Below are 21,735 nucleotides of genomic sequence, written 5' to 3' on the forward strand. Positions count from 1 at the left end.
GATATTTTTGTCCTGAAGGTCCTGAGTAACTATTTTGTGTACACAGTGTGTTATAGATGTATTTTAGTAACTGAGGTTGAAATATCAAAATTCCCCCAAAAATACACACCCCTGGCAAAATTTATGCCGTTGGCATTATTAACACGAAAAACAAAAATTAAAAAAACAAAAATGTCCCAAAGGTCACACAAGGGTTAATCTTAACTGTTATAAATCTCGTTTCCTTCCTTCCTTTTATTCATTCTTGATATTTATGTCCAATTCATCCTTGTATTCATGGGGACTCTGATTTTGTCTTTGTGATTTTGGGGAACTATTATGCTAAATTCACTTTTACATGGTGTTTGAACATAAATGTGAGTCGGCAGTGTGTACACAACCACCCTACAATGTTAAAAGTCCACACACTCCTCTTTCTTATATTACTATTAATCAAAAACAGTGTCTCAAAGTGATTGGTTTTCGTTTCTGCTCTAACCTGACGTCACGTTAGAACAGGCCACGCCCACGACTGGTGACGGACTCCACCCTATTATCATAGATCCTCCCCTGAGTGATCGACACACAGTCCGCCATTTTTTTCCGCGCTGGAGCAGCTACAGTGAGAAGAATAATGTCTCAGCTTCGTAAGCGTCATAAGTGTGCTGTTGTAGGCTGTAAAAGTGAACATAAGAGTCTTCATGTACTCCCAGCATCAGAGCCACTGAAGACGCAGTGGACACGTTTTGTTTTTGAAGCAAATGTGCCCCAAAACATACCAAAATTCGTGTATGTTTGTGCAAATCATTTTACACCGGACTGCTTTGTGAATGAGGGTCAATATAAAGCAGGATTTTCCAAAAATTTGATTCTCAAGCATGGATCAGTACCAACTGTTCGTGTTCCAGCTTTATATCCTGAAGATGTAAGTATCGCACTTTATATTTTGTGAATGTTAGCCGATTCCACGGCTAATGCAGCTAAAGTTACCATTGTCTCTGATTGTATTCACGGAGAACAGAGCTATGTCATTATTATTAATGAGCAGAAGCTCATTTGCATTTAAAGAGACACACACGAAAAAAAAGTGTGTTTTTAATTCCACCCAAAAAGAGGCATTTACAACATGGTATAATAAATGATCCGTGGGGTATTTTGAGCAGAAACTTCACAGACACATTCTGGAGACAACTGAGACTTATATTACATCTTGTAAAAGGGCAATAATAGGTCTCCTGCAATAGTAATTACTCTGAAAGTGTATTGATGTAATTAATTTCTTAGTAATGGAATATACCAATAATACTTGCATGTTAGGCTATCTTCACAATTACTCCAACAGCTCAATTTTGCATAACTATTATAGGCTTATTTAGTGTGTAATATAGTTATTTAAATATTTTGAGTTTTCCCAAATGCATCCACACTCCAGTCCAGTAGTTGTCTGGAAAGCACCATGATTTTCCACAGAAGAAGATCATCAACGAAAAGCTGAACGTGTGTGTGTTTAATCGGTAATGTGCATTCCCAAAAATCTTGTCATTGCATATTTTTCTCTCTTTGGCGTTTTAATGATTGTAAAAGAAGCTTATAGTCGTCGGTTTTGTGAAAATATCCAGTTTCAGGAAAAACGAGAATATAATGTTTAATTTTTGAGTCTGATGAATGTCAGTTTATTATAATGATGATGTTTTTGTGTTCAGGTGTTCATCATGAGAGCGCAGGTGGATGTGATCTGCTGTAAATCAGTAGGAACTGATCTGTCCATGCTGGATATTGATGATTTCATCACAGAAATCTCTCAGCTGAAGAAAGAGGTGACGTCACTGAAGACAAAACTGATGGAGAGAGAGGACAGGTTACAGGTTAAACATTCATTTCATCCTTAAAGTTGAGATTGTAAGCTTTCAAATGATGTGATATGATGAACGGTACAGATGTGATTGTGTTGTGTTTGTCAGGAGCTGGAAAAGGTTTCCTGTCAATCTTCAGTGTGTGTGACTGATGGGACCTCCACAGAATGTCAGGATTCAGTGTGGAGCGGCAGAGATCAGTCCACACCACAGCGACTGCTGGACAAACTCTCTGAACAGAGATCCAGAGACACACAGGACTCACAGCTCACTTTACTCTGTTCTACTGATGGTAATCAGGGTGATCAATCCTCCATAAAGTCTCTGACTTCTGTCTGTAACACTGGAGAACAGCAGATGCTGCAGATACCAGTGAAGATTGAAGTGAAGCTGCTGGAGATAAAAGAAGAAAACACAGCAGAGGAACAACAGAGAGATGAAGATGATGATGATGATGATCAAACCTCCACAGAGTCTCTGACTTCCGTCTGTAACACTGGAGAACAGCAGATGCAGCAGACACCAGTGAAGATTGAAGTGAAGCAGGAGGAGATAAAAGAAGAAATCACAGCAGAGGAACAACAGAGAGATGAAGATGATGATGATGATGATGATCAAACCTCCACAGAGTCTCTGATTTCTGTCTGTAACGCTGGAGAACAGCAGATGCTGCAGACACCAGTGAAGATTGAAGTGAAGCAGGAGGAGATAAAAGAAGAGGAACACAGTGATGAAGATGGTGATTTTATTCCTTCAGGTATGTTGTTTTACATTTCTATGACAATTGACTGTCATGTTAGAATCTATTAGAAGAAAAACTGTTTAATCATTCAAAAGTTGCACTAAAAAGTTCCCTGTATATTTTGTTGTTTTAGTGCTCAGTTATCTTTTATAAAGTTATCATCATGTACTCACCCACCAAACATGTATGACTTTCTTTCTGTGACTGTGGTTCACATTCAGTCTAAATGACTATAATCAGAAAATGTAGTTATTGTTCAGAATTGATGGTTTAAATACACTGCCTGGCCAAAAAAAAAAAAAGTTGTATACTCTAATGCTTCGTTGGACCACCTTTAGCTTTGATTGCGATGCACATTCGTTGTGGCATTGTTCTTCGACAACCTTATGCAACTTCTCAACATTTATTTTCATCCAGAGTTGCATTCATTTTTGTCCGAGATCTTGTATTGATAACGGGAGAGTCGAAATCATTCAGTGAGGTTAAGGTCATGACTCTGTGGTGGCCAATTCATGTGTGAAAATGATTCCTCATGCTCCCTGAACCACTCTTTCACAATCTGAGCCCGAGGAATCTGGCATTGTCGTCCTGGAATATGCCCGTGCCGTCAGGGAAGAAAAAATCCATTGATGGGATAACCTGGTCATTCAGTACATTCAGGTAGTCAGCTGACTTCATTTTATTGCTGCATAACGTTGCTGAGCCTAAACCTGACCAATGGAAGCAACCCCAGATCATAACACTGCCTCCAGAGGCTTGTACAGTGGACACTATGCATGACGGGTGCATCATGCACTTCCCTTCTTACCCTGACACGCCCATCGCTTTGGAATAGGGTAAATCTGGACTCATCAGACCACATGACCTTTTCCCATTGCTCCACAGTCCAATGTTTATGCTCTATGAAGTCGTTTTTTTCCCGATTAGCTTCACTAACAAGTGGCATTCTTGTGGCCACACAGCTGTTTAGTCCCAATCCTGTAAGTTCTCGTTGCATTGTGCGTGTGGAAATGCTCTTACTTTCAATATTAATCACAGCCGTGAGTTCTACTGTCGATTTTTTTAAGATGTGACTTCAAGCGTTTTAGTGATCTCCGATTACGATCATTCAAGATTTTTTCTGACCACATTTCTTCCGTGAAGCTGACGGTTCACCACTATCCTTCCAGGTTTTAATAATGCGTTGTACAGCAGACTTGCCATGATGTCATAATTTTCATACCGGTGTGGTATCCGCATTCAAAACCGGTTATACCAGTAATACCGTTGGTTGGACACTCAGAGGTGCTATGGTGTAATTTCCGTTGCTAAATATCCTATACAATAATACAAGACAGCTTGATATCAATCTTTTAATTTGATTTATTATTTATTTTAATTAAATGAAAATGAAACTGAAAAAATAGTGCAATCAGATTCATTTGTAGATCACTTCATTCTCGCCGTTTCTGACGTGGTGCTTTTTGCGCAAATGCACAAATATTTTTTGCCACGTTTGACAGCAGCGGGTAACGCGGCTCATTGGCTTTCTACTGGAGATGTTACTCTTTTATGGGAATCATACTTTCATTCATTCCGATAATGGACGTGGCGCCGAACGCGTCCTTGAGCTAAAACAACGGAAGACGCAACCAGCAGAATGCAGGACAAGCTGTCAGCTGTCAAAGAGGCCCAACTAGAGCATAATTACATTGGAAAACAATTGAAAAACAGCACTGACGGACGCAAATACACGTTCGTCGTGAACACGTGTTTCCTCCTCATAAACACTAACTTTCCCAAAAGAACGAATCAATGGAATCCTGGTGAATGACTGTGCCGACGCAACATGCGCATGTATGTGGTTTTTCGAAGTTTGAGTTCACTTGTGAAAAGGTTTTTATTTAGCATTTTTCTATTTTAATCATTTATTATTCATTACAAATGATAGTATCAACATAACAGTTTGTTGCAGTTGTGTATACTGCAGTCTCGTCACATTTTAACTTTTTGTTTAGCCTCCCATTCAGCTGATGAAAACACGCTGAGTGATCATGAGGAAGGATTACATCAAGATGTAGACTGGAAATCAGGTGCGGAATTTCATATAAATTAAATAGTCTACTCCTCTCTAGTCGTTCCTGCCGTGCCAGTGATTACCCCTCCATGTGCCATAGGTTTCCGACACCTGCCGTATACCGTGGCAAGCCTTTTGGACAGTTCTTAACCTAATTCCAGTGATGTCAGCAATCTCCTTTGTTCTTTGCTTGATGTAGGCTAATAATTGGCCCCTTCTGAAACACAGTAACAGCTTTTCCACGACCACAGGATACGTCTTCCGACATGGTTGTTTAAGAAATGAGAAACTACACACTGCATCAGTTAGGGTTAAAAGAATTGTTGCCAGCTGAAACATATTAACCACTGCAATAATGATCCAATCAGAGACTCTGAAGTATCGGCTTTTTTAAATCCAAATGAAGACTTTTTTGTTGTTGGCCAGGCAGTGTATAAGCCTTTTGCATAGCAAAAATCACAAATAAAAACTGGACGTTTGTTGTGTTCTGTCATTAAATAAGGGTTCGATTTGATTTCTTTTTACATTTGCCCCTTTTGAATGAATTTTCATCCATTTACTGTGTTCATTGTAGAGCTGATTGAAGTGCAAGAAGAAAGTCAAGAGCTGAATGAAGTGGAGGAGAAACTTCAGTATCAGAAACATCATGATTTCACAACTGGAGAAAAATCTCAAAGTTTCTCAAAGACTAAGAAGAAAAAATTAGAAAAAAAGCCTAAAAGAAAAGCAGCCAAAAATACTTTTCCCTGCTCTCAGTGTGGACAACTTTTCACATTTCAAAGCCAACTTAATATACACATGCGAGTTCACACCGGAGAAAAGCCTTATACATGTCTTCAGTGTGGAAAAAGTTTCACACGTAAATACTATCTTAATGTGCACACAAGAGTTCATAATGAAGGAAAGCCTCACACATGCCTTCAGTGTGGAAAAAGTTTCATAGCTAAAGGACACCTTAATGAACACATGAAAATTCATGAAGGAGAAATGCCTTACACGTGCCATCAGTGTGGAAAGGGTTGTCATTATAAAGATCAGCTAAATAAACACATGAGAATTCACACTGGAGAGAGGCCTTATACATGCAATCAATGTGGGAAAAGTTTTGTATATGTGGCCGATTATAAGAATCATCTCCACCATCACTCTGGAGAAAGACCATTTGAATGTGATAAGTGCGGTAAAACATTTGTTCTGGCAGCGTACCTAAAAAACCACCTGAAACTGCACACAGACGAGAAGCCTTACAATTGTTCTTTTTGTGGAAAGAGTTTTGCAAACCTGTCCTATTTTAAAGAGCATCAGAAAATACATACCGGTGTGAGGGCTCATATGTGCTTTGAATGTGGAAAGGCCTATATTACAGCCGGCAACTTGAAACAGCATCAAAGAATCCATACCGGAGAGAAACCATACAAGTGCTCACACTGTGAAAAGAGTTTCACTCTGTCACATTACCTGAAAAGACACGAGAGAATTCATACTGGAGAAAAACCGTACAAGTGCTCACACTGTGGAAAGAGATTCACTCAGTCACAAAACCTGAAAAAACATGAGAGAATTCATACTGGAGAGACACCACACCACTGCTCTTCATGTGGGAAAAGTTTCAGCACAGCAAAAAATCTAGTGACCCATGTGAAAAGTTTTTGCCCAGAGTAATCACAGAGAGAAGTCCATCCTTCAGGAAAAATGCAACAAGTAGACAGGTTAAAATTCAGATGATTGTTTTTCTCGAGGAGCATCATCTACGAAATTTGTTCTCTAAAATCATCTGGCATCTTGAAGTTTGTCCTTGTTCAACAAAGGAAGTTTAGGGGAGGTCATTGTATTAATTCAGAAAACTTGTTAATGCTTTACTGTTATCACTGGACTAAATGATCATTATTACAGAAACAAATGTATATTAATTACATTTTTGTTGTCTTAGCTGTTGACTGAAAAGATTTTCTTGCACTGAAATTTCGGTTTTAATAAAGACTGACTTTAATTTGTATCTCTGCATGCTTTTTCAACGCAATAACTTCCAAAAGACGCACTCTGCATATTACATCTCACAACATCCCCCTTTTTTAACATAAGCACCAAAACATATGTTAGAAACATCAGTGCTGTCGATTTAACTCTTTAATTTAAAATATATGAAAAATAACAAGTAAAAATAATGAATGCCCCAACCCGTATGTAAATAACAAAATTATGAATGTTCCAACCTTTGGAGCAATTTAAGCTTGATGGACCTCATAGATGGTTTTTTAATATGTGGCAGTAGGGGGCAGTCAGTGCACCAACTGTGCATGCAACGTGCTTATCTTTAATTTATCTTTATTTGGGGGCCTTTCTCAGTAAATATTGATATACGATTAATTAGATTAATTAATTGGCACATCATGTAATTAGTTCAATTAAAAATTGTAATTGATTGACAGCCCTAAAAAACACATCACAACATGCGCAACTTGCAATACACCACAACAGATTCTTCATTAACAAAGGCATCTCAAGTTTTTCACTTTACATTGAATAAAGAAAATATTGCCATGTTATTGACTTTAACAATAGCTGCGTTTCCACTATCGGGTTAAATGAGCGCATGCTAGTGTATGCCAGGGCCAGTTGCGTTCCCACTGTCACTCCCGGGACTTCATCGTGCCTCCTCAAGGTTTCCTTGGGGCCATTGGCCTTTGGCCCACCAATTACTCTTGGGCAAAAGAAGGCCAACTGGGGATTGAAGCGGGGTCAATGTCAAAGGCGGAGTTTCGCTGAGTCAGGTCAGAGGGTCAGCACCTCGATACTAATTTCCAGTTACCAGCTTACCCCGACAGATCAATGGAGAATGGAGATACATCAGTGCTGCTCAGCAGGTGAACTCAGGGCTCTTCTGAATATTTGGGCTGATGTCAGATCGATGCCATCTGACAAAACAAAGCCGTGATTAAGTATTTTGTTGTTGAACTTTCCAAGTTGTGTATCCAGCACACAACGGAACAAAATTGGGAAAAATGAAACAATTGTGGGCACAGTACAAGTTCATTTTGAGGGCTAGCTAGTCTCCAAAGTCTGGTGCTTTAGCTTGAGTTCACTGTTGCTTGTTTAATGGGTGGGTGTCTGACTTTGGCACCAGGGCGCCATATTAAGGGCAGGTTTTAGGTCAACGCTGCGGAGCTGTTTGCTCAGTGGTGGGAATGCAGATCGATTTTGCTCTCATGGCTCGAGGTCCAAGGCAATTGGCACCAGCTGACCAGTTTATACCCCTGACTCGCACTGGCCCGATAGTGAAACAGCGGCTAACAACAGTTGGCCACTTACTCAGATGTACTCAGAAATAAGCATTCAGTCAATAATTGTTATTCTTTTCACTCTTTTATTTTTTCTGGCCTAAATTTTGTACTTGTGCATGTTGGCCAATCAGTCTTCAAGTCTGTTCCATCTGTTTCTGTTTCATGATGTTGTGTGACTTTGATTGTAATAGGATTACTGTGGTCCTGTTCAGTCACATATGTTTTTTGTGTTCCAGCGAAGTGTAACCTTTTTTTGTCTGATTTTGTTTCCATTTGTTGATTGTTCCAGATAGTTTTGGGTTCACTGTACCTTTCCACATGTGACTTTAATTGCACAAAACTGACTTGTTGTGACAAACATGAAGAAGGACATTTATCAACATGCACTTTTGATTGGGACACAAGCAAAAAACACCATTCCCTGTAGGCAATAACAATGTTGTGTGTTTAACAGTATTAGCCTGTTTCTTTTAGCAAGCTAATAATATTTGTTGCCAACTAGAATTATATGTGAAATTGTTTGGTTTTGTGTCATTTTTGGTACTTCAGTGCATCTATTCTTTTAAATGACGCTGCCATCTATTGGAGATATATAGTATTTCAAGTTAAATTAAAAGTATTCCAAGTATTTGGCACTGCATTTGGCAAAACGGTTGTTCTTCCTACAGGACACACAAAACACCAAACACTATAACTGCCCGATCCTGTAAAGAATTTGAAACATTTCATCTTAGTAGTCACGACAGTACAGTTGCTAATTTCCATTTAACCAAATAATCATAAAAGTAAAAGAGAAATTATCATCATTTAATATTACATTACATTACTACTACTTTCTTCTTTAGGGTTAGGGTTAGAGAACCCAGATCATCACCTATCCTCCACCAAGTTTCACAGTGTGTGTGCGAGACACACTGGCTTGAAGGTCTCTCCAGGTCTCCTTCTAACCATTAGATGACCAGGTGGAGGATCGTGATGATCTGGGGGTGCTTCAGCAAGACTGGAATTGGGCAGAGTCGTCTTTGTGAAGGACACATGAATCAAGCCACGTACAAGGTTATCCTGGAATAAAAATTGCTTCCTTCTGTTCTGACAATGTTCCCCAAATCTGAGGATTGGTTTTTCCAGCACGATAATGCTCCATGCCACGCAGCCAGGACAATCAATATGTGGATGGAGGACCACCGGATAAAGACCCTGTCATGGCCAGCCCAATCTCCAGACCTGAACCCCACTGAACACCTCTGGAATGTGATCAAGAGGAGGATAGATGGCCAGAAGCCATCAAACAAAGCCGAGCTGCTTGAATTTTTGCGCCAGAAATGGCATAAAGTCACCCAACAGCAATGTGAAAGACTGGTAGAGAGCATGCCAAGATGCATGAAAGCTGTGATTGAAAATCAGGGTTATTCCACAAAATATTGATTTCTGAACTCTTCCTAAGTTAAAACATTAATATTGTGCTGTTTATAAATGAATATGAACTTGTTTTCTTTGCATTATTTGAGGCCTGGAAACACTGCATCTCTTTTGTTATTTTGACCAGTTTTCATTTTCTGCAAATAAATGCTCTAAATGACAATATTTTTATTTGGAATTTGGGAGAAATGTTGTCAGTACTTTATAGAATAAAACAAAAAATTTCATTTGACTGAAACACATACCTATAAATAGTAAATCCAGAGAAACTGATAATTGTGCTGTGTGTGTATATATGTATATATATGTATATGTGTGTGTATATATATATATATATATATATACACACACACACACACACACACTCTACTGGTCAAAAGTTTTGAATCACTCATTCTTTATTATATATATTTTTTTTCACATTTAGAATAATAGTAAAGTCATCAAAACTATGGAATAACATAAATGGAACTATGGGAATTATGTTGTGACTAAACAAAATCCAAAATAAATCAAAACCGTGTTATATTTTAGCATCTTCAAAGCATCTAGCACCAACAATCATGCCACGGTCGAAATCACTGAGGTCACATTTTTCCCCATTCTGATGGTTGATGTGAACATTAACTGAAGCTCCTGACCCATATCTGCATGATTTTATACACTGCACTGCTGCCACATGTTTGGCTGATTAGATATCGCATGGAAGATTGTTGGTGCCAGATGGGCTGGTTTGGGTATGCCAAAGTGGACCACAATATGATGAAGTGGGCCCGTGATATGCAGAAGGGGACAGCAAAACACAAAACCACAAATGATTTTTGGTGCCAGATGGACTGGTTTGAGTATTTTTGTAACTGCTGATCTTCTGGGATTTTCACACACAACAGTCTCTAGAGTTTACTCAGAATGGTGCCAAAAACAAAAAAACATCCAGTGAGCATCAGTTCTGTGGACAGAAATGCCTTGTTGATGAGAGAGGTCAACAGAGAATGGTCAGACTGGTTCGAACTGACAAAGTCTACAGTAACTCAGATAACCACTCTGTACAATTGTGGTGAGAAGAATATAATCTCAGAATGCTATTCTGAGATGAGGGTTGGTGCTGTTTTGGCGGCACGAGGGGGACCTACACAATATTAGGCAGGTGGTTTTAATGTTGTGACTGAGCGGTATCTATCTATCTATATCTATATATCTATATATCTATATATCTCTATATATATATATATATATATATATATATATATATATATATATATATATATATTTATATATATACATGTAACGATACACAAATTTCACGATACGATACAATACTATACGAGCATCCATAAATGTTTCGCTCAAACTTATTCAAGGATTAGACATAAATGTCTTTTAAATCATAAATGCCATAAGTGTCTGACATTGGCAACAAGAAACAGAGCTCTATAACTAAGCAACTTAAACAACAATTTTGTTTGACTGTTGAGAAAAACTAATATGAACTCACAATTTTCATGGTTTTCTTGAGAAAAAAAGAAGTGAAGCTAAAGTGACTGTAGCAAGGAAAAAAATCCTTTCAATGTTATTTAGTGGTAAAAAAAATAAAAAATAAAAACTTGAGAGGAACCTGACCTCTGGTTTTACGATACATGTACATACTCAATGTTATTTAGCATCTTGAGCAAAAACCAATCAGCCCACATAATTTTATTGGCCCTCTTCCCCGTTTCACTTTGGATGTAAACTTTACTGGCGTTATTACCAGCTTATAACGTGCGCAAGTGTTGTTCTCAAAGCTGTTTACATTTTGAAGTCAAAAGACGATAATTATAAGTTGCATGTAATCGCGGGTTTCTTACGTTGTTGGTTTATTTAATAAGCTGTGTTTTGATAGTTATGACTCATAACTTATGCGGTATCTTGCTGTGCATGTCAAGCTCTGTGTCAGCAGGGAGAGGCGGCTGTTAAACTTACTGCTACTGTTTCTGCCTCACAAATCCACAGATTTGAACGGTGATGTCTGCGTAAATATAACATGATTGATGTACTGTAGCGCCTGGACATGACACTGTTGTTTGGCAGATTCAACAAGCTGTAACGCTACAATCTACTTGGCATTTGTCATCGATCTTCTCACCTATGTACTGTGTGTTGCTCTGTTTTCCTGTGAGCGCTCAACGCCACCTCTCCGTGGAGGAGACTGTTCCGCAGCTCTCAATATTGCACTGCTTGGTTTTAATTACACTATAATGTGTTTTTTGTTATATATCGTATGATACATATGGTATTGAATAGTGAGCATCGTATCGTACGATACAGTTACATCTACATTTATTCATTTAGCAGACACTTTTATCCAAAGCGACTTACAAATGAGGAGAACAATAGAAGCGATTAATCCAACAAAAGGGGCAACAAAATAATAAGTGCTGTAATACAAGTCTCACATAGCTTAGAGCAGTACAAATAGCAAGGAAAGTTTATTATTAATTTTTTTCTTAAAGAACATAGGTAGTGTGTTAGTATGAAAGGGTTAGGTGTTCAAGAAAAAGATGTGCCACAGCCGCTCGGGTGGAATTAGGCAGGTCATTCCACCAATGGGGAACAGTCAAGGTAAAGGTCCGGTACAGTAATTTTGTGCCTCTATGAGATAGCACCACGAGGCTTTGTTCACCTGCTGAACACAGGTTTCTGGAGGGAACATAAACCTGAAGTAGTGAGTTTAGATAGTGGGGTGTGGAGCTAGTGGTTGTTCTGTAAGCAAGCATCAATGTCTTGAACATAACACAAGCAACCATTGGCAGCCAGTGCAATTTGATAAAGAGAGGCGTGACGTGCGCTCTCCTGGGCTTGTTGAAGACCACTCTCACTGCCGCATTCTAGATCAGTTGCAGAGGTTTGACAGTACATTCTGGAAGACCTACCAGAAGAACATTGCAATAATCCAGCCTGGATATAACAAGAGCTTAGACGAGGAGTTGTGTAGTATGCTTCGATAGGAAGGGCCTGATCTTCCTAATGTTGTACAAGGCAAATCTGCAGAATCGGGCAGTCCTTGCGATGTGGTCTGTGAAGTTCAACTGATTGTCAAACACAGCTCCTAGATTTCTGGCTGTCCTCGATGGTGTAATTGTTGACGAGTCTAACTGAATTGTGAAGTTGTGATGAATTGCTGGGCTTGCTGGAAGCACGAGCAGCTCTGTCTTAGCAAGGTTGAGTTGGAGGTGTGATCTTTCATCCAACACGAAATGTCTGCTAGGCAGGCTGAGAGCCGGGCCGCTACCGTTGGATCATCAGGCTGGAATGAGAGGTAGATTTGTGTGTCATCAGCATAGCAGTGATAGGAAAAGCCATGTGCCTAAATTATGAATCCTAGTGATGACATGTATATGGAGAAGAGGAGCAGTCCAAGCACTGAACCCTGAGGCACCCCGGTAGCTAGTTGGTGAGACTTAGACACCTCTCCCCTCCGAGACTTGAACCAGTGGAGCACGGTTCCTGTAATGCCCTTTGTCATGAGAGCTGACAGAAGAATCTATTGGTTTACTGTGTTGAAAGCAGCAGACAGATCCAGTAGGATGAGTATGGATGATTTAGATGCTGCTCTCACCAGTCTCAGAGCTTCAGTAAATGACAGCATGGCAATCTCTGTAGAGTGTCCGCTTTTGTAGTCAGACTGGTTGCTGTCTAGCAGGTTGTTCTGTGTAAGAAAAGATGAGACATGGTTGAACACGACTTGTTCAAATGTTTTAGCGATGAATGGGAGGAGGGATACTGGTCTGTAGTTTTCCCCACAGTAATCCCCACAGCCACCACCATTGTGACCTTGAGCAAAGCACTTAACTCCAGGTTGCTCCAGGGGGATTGTCCCTGTAATAAGTGTACTGTAAGTCACTTTGGATAAAAGCATCTGCCAAATATGTAAATAAGCAAATTATGTTAATTTCACTACTGTAAAAACCTACACTTGTGTAAGTGTAAAAATATGGGAATATGTCATGTATTGTGGGCAGATTGCTGCCATCTGTTTAAAAAATACAAAATTACATGACTTGAAAGTGACAAAAATAACCAGTAGATGGCTGCAGAGATCCAATAATTTATTTCTGGTTGTAACGATGAATTTGTGTGTCTGTGTGTGTTCTGCATTGAGGCTGAATTATTGATTTTATTTGACAAATTCCCACAAAAATTGCTTTGTTTTATATTTTCACCCTTTCATTTCTGTCTGTGTGTTTTCTACTTTGTGGCTGAATTATTGGTTTTATTTGACAAATTCTCAAAAGTGTTGTTCGGTCAAATTTGACCACAAACAGTAAGAGTGGCTTCTTTTTGTCACGCGGCCTAAACTCATCAAATCCAGTTACCTGAGTCCAAATTTTTGTGTGTGTTCAGATGGCAAATGTAGGAAAAGTAACCAAGCCTTGAGCCACTCAGATGAAGTATACCATTTTTATTAAATAATATTGTTTTTGATTTCAGTCAAAAATGACCGAACAGTGCACAAGGGTTAATGGATAAGTTAATATCTGACCCTGCTATAGATAGATCTCAATTTTTCACATTTCTCAAAAAAACTTGAAAAACATTTGGAGTTGAACTGAAGAATTTAGGGGAGAATGACTCTGAAATGAATTGAGTGTTTGTGCTTTTGAAATGTGTTTCAAACTAAAGTGTTTATATGCTGTTGTGTTTTTGTCTGATTCAGAGAGAATCTCCTGAACATAGATGTGTGTCCATGAAGAGTGATCCATCAATGAATCCTCCAGTCTACTTCAGTTCAGAAGAAACTTCTGCTGATGTGAAGTGAGAGGCATCTCAGTTTAGGGATGGTAACTGAGGTATTCAAGTGATTTAGGCTACTTTACACTGCTGATAATATTCTCATTTATCCAGGGATTAACTGTTGTGTATTAAATGCCTGAATTGATGTTTATCAGAGAACTCAGTGTTTTAATTTTCAGCAACAGTAACAAACAGTATAGATTAAAGCTGGACAAAGGAAAACACTTGGATTCCATTTTCCAGGTAGGTTTGTGCTGTGTCACACGAACAACATGAGGCTCCTCTATCTTCATCTTAAAGGAATGTTGGCTTTATTTACTTTATTAATACACATTCTTGGTATTATTGTGCACAATTCATCAGTGCGAGTAATTCCAAATACAATCAGTCATCTTACATCACATATAATAACTCGTTCCGCCTCAGAAACTACTTTACTTTTTGGCTGATGCCACAAATTACAATGCCTCTTACATTTTAACCCCTCCCTTACAACCACCTGGCTCAATTCTGGTATATTACACCCACTTTTCATGATCCAATCAATTTCCCATTGGATAAAACAAAGTCTCTGCCTACTATTATTTACTCAGTAAATACCCCATTTCACATTACAGAAGTTAAATGCACACATCATTTCATGATGACTTTAATCTCTGCAGTCATATAAAGTGTCTTGTTCTCAAATTCCTCATTTGTGGTTGTGTATTTTGAATTATGCAGTTAATAATAATATTATCCAGCTATGTTTATTAATCCTCCATTACTAAAACACATACTCAATCATTGACATTGAACACTGACTTCAGGAGCTTGAGCACAACATCATCTCTCTAATGAAGAAAGAGCTGGAGAGGTTCAAGAGAGTACAGAGCTCAGATTCTCCAGAATGCTCTGAGAGTGAAGAGGGGGAGGATGAAGATCAGAACAGAGTCACATAGGGGCTTCTGAAGATCACAGCACATGTCCTGAGGAAGACGAAGCAGACAGATCTTGCTAACACACTAATGAACAGTAAGAAATCTAAGCCAAATTATTATGATGCCACAGTGTTCGTAATTTCGGAGTATTTGTCAGAACACAGAAATTTAAAGAACTGTATATTCGTGTTTTACAGTAAACCTGTAAATACAGTATCAGTGATTACCAGGCCTGGAAAAGATATGGAAATTAGTAAAATTAAAAAAAAAATAAATAAAAAAAAAGGCTCATCAGTTTAAGATTGCTCTTTGTGAGTGCTTGTATAGAGAAAAACCTGCGCACCAGTTAGCACAATCAATCAGTCCATTGACGGTACACTAATAATTTTAATAATTTAAACACGTTAATTCCAAAGATTGTTACCTTACATATACAGTAAATGCTCCCCAATCTCAATTAATCATTATATATTTTTATCAAATCAACCCAATGCACATAAATGATTGGTCATTGAAAAGTCATGGAAATTAATTGCTCAAAAAGTGTGGGAGTCTATAACTTATGATCAAACACTGAAAATATAAATGAGATTTTATTGAAATAGATCTTTTTTTTTTTTTTTTCCTTTTTCTCCCCAGTTTGGAATGCCCAATTCCCAATGCGCTCTAAGTCCTCGTGGTGGCATAGTGACTCGCCTCAATCCGGGTGGCGGAGGACGAATCTCAGTTCCTCCGAGACCGTCAGTCCGCGTATCTTATCACGTAGCTTGTTGAACGCGTTACCACGGAGACCTAGCGCGTGTGGAGGCTTCACGCTATTCTCCACGGCATCCGTGCTCAACTCACCACGCCCCACCGAGAGCGAGAACCACATTATAGCGACCACGAGGAGGTTACCCCATGTGACTCTACCCTCCCTAGCAACCGGGCCAATTTGGTTGCTTAGGAGACCTGGCTGGAGTCACTCAGCACACCCTGGATTCAAACTCGCGACTCTAGGTGTGGTTATTGAAATAGATCTTCAAAAATATTCCACTCAAAAGAAGACGTTCATTAGTTTAATTCATTAATTAAAAAACTGCAGACTTACCTTATTTTGTGATCAGATTGCTGTTTTGCTTTTGAATTATGCTTTAAAAATGTTCGAAAAGAAAAACAAAAAATCTATTTTATTGTTCTAAAAGTAAATAATTTACATTGAGCAAAGATTGGATCTGTTGAACTTATGATAGGCCAAAATTTAAGAGAGCCACAAAGATAAATACATAAACATAAATACATAAAGTATAAACATATGTTAACATGACAATTGATGTGGGATGAAAAGGTTATTTTGTCTACAGCATTTCTGCACTTCTATTTTTGCAGTTCTTTACAATATTGTACAAACTGTGATAGAACATTACAAATTCATGTTATGCATATGTTGGGCAATTCTATGGAAATGTCAACCATACAGTGGAGAAAGGAACAAAGGAACAAAAACCTTTTTAATTGTTCATTTAGATCTATATTTGACTGTATTATAGTGGTATGGATGTTTAAGGAATTTTCATTATCAACCATTTCTAAAACAACATATTCAACCAGCCTTACTTTAATGTTGCAAAAGAGGAATCAAAACACTTATTATTTTCACTTTATGTTAAACAGTAATAATTTTCCATAAAAATAAGTAATTGTCTGAGAAATATATACACTCACTTTGTCATAACGGCGCTTCTTTTTATAATTATAAAAGCAACATTAATGAATTTGATGCATTTCAGTGCTGTGTCACGACTGTTACATTTTAGAGGTTAAGTTTATATCATTCAAACTATATGCATTCAAATAAGCTGATACTTTCTGTACAAAGCTATCTTGTTATGTATGATGAACAAATGGTTTCCCTTCTTTACTTTAAATACACATAATAATGTGTTACGGATGTGATCGTGAGGATATCAATGGAAGAATCACAAACCTTCACCGATAATCCATATAGATCGCCGACTATTGCTTTGATCTGTGACATGTTTCAAGTTTACATCATTTATAGCCAACATTTGGGAACTGATCATTTTGAGAAACTGTGGGATTTGAATTGTAATATGATAAGTATTTATCTTCTGATTTTGCCGCTTCTCAGCGTGTGCACACAAACCTGCTAGAGGGTGCCACTCGTTCACGCAAGGCTGACTGAACTGCTGAATGCACACAATATTTTAAAACGCAACCTCATGTGGTTCAGTAATCACACGTGGCCATATCGCGATTTCAATCTTAATTCAAATAATCATGCATCTTCAATGGAAACCATACAGATGTCTCCAAGGTCAAAGTCTGCAGGTTTTAAATATTAAAAAAAAAAAAAGATTAGAAGTAGTATACGCACATCTAGAAAAAATGCAGGTGCGCAGATACAAGTTAATGTTCATAGAATAATGAGAAGATGCTTGCACACTGCTAACCGTTCCAACTTACTGACAACGTTTCGACCCAAATTAGGTCTTCTTCAGGACATTTTTCTAGATGTACTACTTCTAAACTTTAGACGGTTTTAACCTCATCATGTAAGTGCCGCTTTTACATTTGCCACATCCGTAATGCCAGTTTTTCCTCATAAATGTGAAAATAACAAAGAAAAAAATGAAATTTTACATGTTTTGAGGAGTTCCAACCCTTCTACATTGTGTGACTATTATTATCAGTGGCATGTGCAGAGTGTGGTCTCCAAAAAACTTGTGTCCCGTACATAACAGAATTCCTTTTCCCAATCTAAACTGGGGAAAAAAAAACTTGTCTCGACTGAAAGCGTTCTGATGTCTGGATTTGCAGGGGTTTATGATTATACATACAAATGGTTCATTAAACTGGTAATGAGTACTTTATACAAGAAGTAAAATTTTACATCTTCATTGCAAATGGCACGTCCATAATGCTGTTTGAAATTTTTTAATTAGAATACATTTATTTTGGTAGGTGTTCTTTATATCACACTCAGAAATAAATATTTTAAAGTTTATACAACACAATACAGTTACGTAATTGTTTTGGATATATAGCCTATAAGAAGAGTATGGCAGTTAGTTGAACAAATAAGCATTGAAGAGATGTGTCTTCAGCTGTTCTTTTGTTTTTTGTTTTTTAATGTTGAGAAGGTCCCAACAGTTGGGGTAGAGGTTGGAAGTGCATTTCACTACTGAGGAACAGAGAATGTGACTGATCTGGAGAGTGGCTTTGTGCCTCATTGTGAAGGAACCATTAGGCAGCGCTCATTTTTTGACCGAAGAGAGTGAGTGTGATTTGAAGTAAGATAGTTCTGTTTCATTAGCTGTCCTGAAGGCCAGAAAAGACTAGAATTTGATGGGTGCAGCTACAGGTAACCAGTGGAGTGAAATCAAGAGTGGCGTGATGAAAGCCCTCTTTGGTTGATTGAAGACCAGACGCACTGCTGCATTCTGGACCATCTGCAGTAGTTTAATCATGCTAGCTGGGAGGCCAGCCAACAGAGAGAGTTTGGATCAGGAGCTGCAGAGCATATTCAGACAGGAAGGGTCTAATTTTCCTGATGTTGTAAAGTGTGAACCTACATGACCGGGTGGTTGAGGCAATTGTTGGCAATTGAAATTTAGTTGGTCATCAACCACCCCACCCTGGTTCCTGGTTGTCCTGATTGGCATTGGTATTGTTGAACCAAGATGAATGGAGAGGATGTGATCAACAGATGGGTTGGCTGGGATCACGAGGAGTTCTGTCTTGGCAAGGTTGAGCTGAAGAAATGTTAGTATGGAGCTGTGTGTCATCTGCGCAGAAAATATCTAAGAAATTAATTGACATTAATGATTTTTTTTAATAATTGTGCAGCCCAATCTTCAGTGCAATAATTGCTTTTGTGTTTGCAATAGAAATGCAGTAGTGGAAACATATTTTTTGTTTGTTTTTACAAAATGAATAATTGATTATTTTCTGTGGTGATTGACAGCATATCCAAATGAGGTCCATATAGTTTATTTTATATTGAATATTTTACATTCCTTTTAACACCTGAATTTTATTTATTTATTTTTTTTGCATTTGGGCAGTAATAACCTTACCCCTCTCACACAAACAGACATATTCATGTCATTCCATTCAATACTTTTTGGAATTGGACATATCAGTCAGACAATTTGGCACAAATTTTCTTTTACCCCCTAGAATTTATGTCTATGTAAGAAGGTTTTTGGTTTCTTTCTGTAGGCCGGATCACTGCAAAATTGAGGATGAAGGCTGTGCTGCTCTGATTTCAGCTATGAGTTCAAACCCCTCATGCCTGAAAGAACAAAATCTGAACATTAATAACTTAGGAGACTCAGGTGTGAAGCTGCTCTACTGAAGAATCCACACTGTAAACTGGAGAAATTACAGTGAGTGATATTGTTAGATAAGTGAAATGTGAGATAATTATATGATATTCTTCTTTTTCTGCTGTTTGAACAGATATCACCACTTAGCAGTGTTTTATTTACTAATCAGGTTCATTTATCACACACACAACAAATGTGGCTATATTTAAGTGTGGAAATAATCTAAAATAATTTTAACTGACTTTTAAAATATGTGATCAGTGTAACCAGTATTTGAACCGGGGCCTCTGGCATGGGAGGCAGGCGTGCTAATGGGGAGGCTAAAGGCTTCAGCCCCTAGTGCACCTCTTGAGGCCAGGGGAGTGAGGTTTATACACTGCACAGCTACCTTCCAGCTGGCTACCATTACACTCACTCCCTAAACCTCACTCCCATCATGGTCACGACACCACTGTAACCAGTCCTACTCAACCCGCTCTGAGTGAATTTCGAACTGGGGTCATGGGAAGCAGGTGCACTAATGACGAGGCTAAAGGCTGCAGCCCCTACTGTCAGTCGCTAGTGCACCTCTTGAGGTCAGGGGTGTGAGGTTTACACACTGCACAGCTACCTACCAGCTGGCTACCATTACATCAGTATGATATAATCAGTATCTGTATGTAATCCATAATGCCGTGTTTTACATAAATGTTTAAAAGACACACACACATTCAAACAATGTCACCAATGTGTTCCAATATTCATTGTTTTTGGACCAACATGATTACACAGGAAGTCAACATGTTGCTACCGAATGTTTCATTACATTGGTATCGACCCCATTCTGCCGAGTTACTGTCAAGCGGCATCCCACATCAGACATTTTTGCATCAGTTTAAGTGCGTTTACCTTTTCATGTGGCATGAATGATAGCATGTTCTGTTAGTTGCCCTGCAGACCCGGGTTTTTGTCTTTTCTCTTTTCGTCTCGTGTTCAAACTAGGAAGGAATTGCATTCACATAATAAATGACGTGTGATTCTGAGGTTCCATTTTCCCTGTTGGATTACTACAGTGGGTGATGTTATATTTATTATGCTATCAGTTCACTATTATTTTTGACCCCATTTACACCTGGTATTAAGATGCATTTTGAGAGATCGATTACAAGTGGTCAGCACTAATTACAGGTGTAAATGGGGTCTAAAACATTTAGTGATCGGAGCACAAAAACCAAATATGGAGGTAGTCAAAAATGCATGTTAAGTGCATTTTGCATTTTGAGTTGTAAATGCTAATCCGTCCAGAATGCGTTCCGGAGAGCAGCGAGGCACCCACCCATCACCTGTCAATCAACCGCTGAGCTAAAACAAGTTTTAAACTTTGCCGGTTACGTGCAGATTTAAAAGGAAATAACAGTCTGATTTTGAACAAGCGCATTCATATACCTGCATGAAAACTTCATGGAAACATCTGCAGTGAGCCTGGTATCGACATACAGTGACACAGATGAGAAGCACCCATATCGGAAGCTCAGTTAATACAGGTACTCCATTAAAATAACGGGGAATTCTGCTTGAAATGTTGCATTTGTGCTTAGATTAAATTAAACTGCATGATTGCAGTAATTTTTGTGCTTTTTTGTCTTTTATTACTTTTTTGCGAGTTATTATCATGCAGTAACACACTGACATAGTGCTTTGTTGTATGTCATCATAAAATTAGAGACCCTCCCCTCGAAATCTGAACACAAGTAGTCACAGGAGACGTATTGAGAGACCAGGTTTAAACAGTGATGTCTTACCTAACCACATGTGATCTGATCACCAGACACATCTTAATACCAGATGGAAACGGGTCTTTCAATCTTTCGTATTTTTAGATATTTCTGGGGGGGGGGGGGGGTTCAGATAACTTTTAATGTGTCTGTTTCTATGGTTCATCTCAGCTGTGTGTGTGTGTTTACTCACAGTAGCTATACCTTGAGGATTAAATTGTCCCAGAGGTGAGTTAAATTTAAAAAAAAAAAAAAAAAAAAACAATTCTTTGGGATCATCAGGGATGTCTGTAATTTTATTTATTTATATTCTAAAAATGCAAAAACATTTATTTTAGGGGTAAGATTTGGGTTATTCTATAGTCATTATAATTATCTTTATTTTGCATGTTTACATTTAGATAGCTAAGTAAACATTGTTAATTAATATACTGTATATGAGTCACTGTAAAAGACTAAAACAGTTGGAAAGTATCCATGTGCAGAAAATGTATTAACAAGTACGTATAGATAACCAAACTCAAGAGCGAAGATGGTACCATATAGGTTCAATATTAGATCTCCTTGGACCTATATGCAGGAACCATCTTGAACATGAGAAAATAAGGTGACCGGATCTAAAATAAA

General features: G+C 38.3%; 1 protein-coding gene across 2 annotated transcripts; it reads left to right on the plus strand.

Annotated features, from left to right (window-relative positions):
- The first annotated feature begins 580 nt into the window (after window positions 1-580).
- On the plus strand, window positions 581-6,741 carry LOC127420303 (zinc finger protein 436-like). 2 transcript variants are annotated; one of them, XM_051662492.1, is made up of 4 exons: window positions 581-904; window positions 1,683-1,844; window positions 1,944-2,589; window positions 5,205-6,741. In XM_051662492.1, exons 1-4 carry the CDS (start codon window positions 614-616, stop codon window positions 6,290-6,292), a joined length of 2,187 nt encoding a protein of 728 aa, XP_051518452.1. In that variant the 5' UTR covers window positions 581-613; the 3' UTR covers window positions 6,293-6,741. The 2 variants fall into 2 exon arrangements, with proteins under 2 accessions (XP_051518452.1, XP_051518451.1); XM_051662491.1 differs by having other exon boundaries at window positions 1,941-2,589; window positions 5,205-6,740.
- Window positions 6,742-21,735: the final 14,994 nt, after the last annotated feature.

The sequence above is a fragment of the Myxocyprinus asiaticus genome, chromosome 29 (genome assembly GCF_019703515.2).
Source record: "Myxocyprinus asiaticus isolate MX2 ecotype Aquarium Trade chromosome 29, UBuf_Myxa_2, whole genome shotgun sequence".
Taxonomy (NCBI): domain Eukaryota; kingdom Metazoa; phylum Chordata; class Actinopteri; order Cypriniformes; family Catostomidae; genus Myxocyprinus; species Myxocyprinus asiaticus.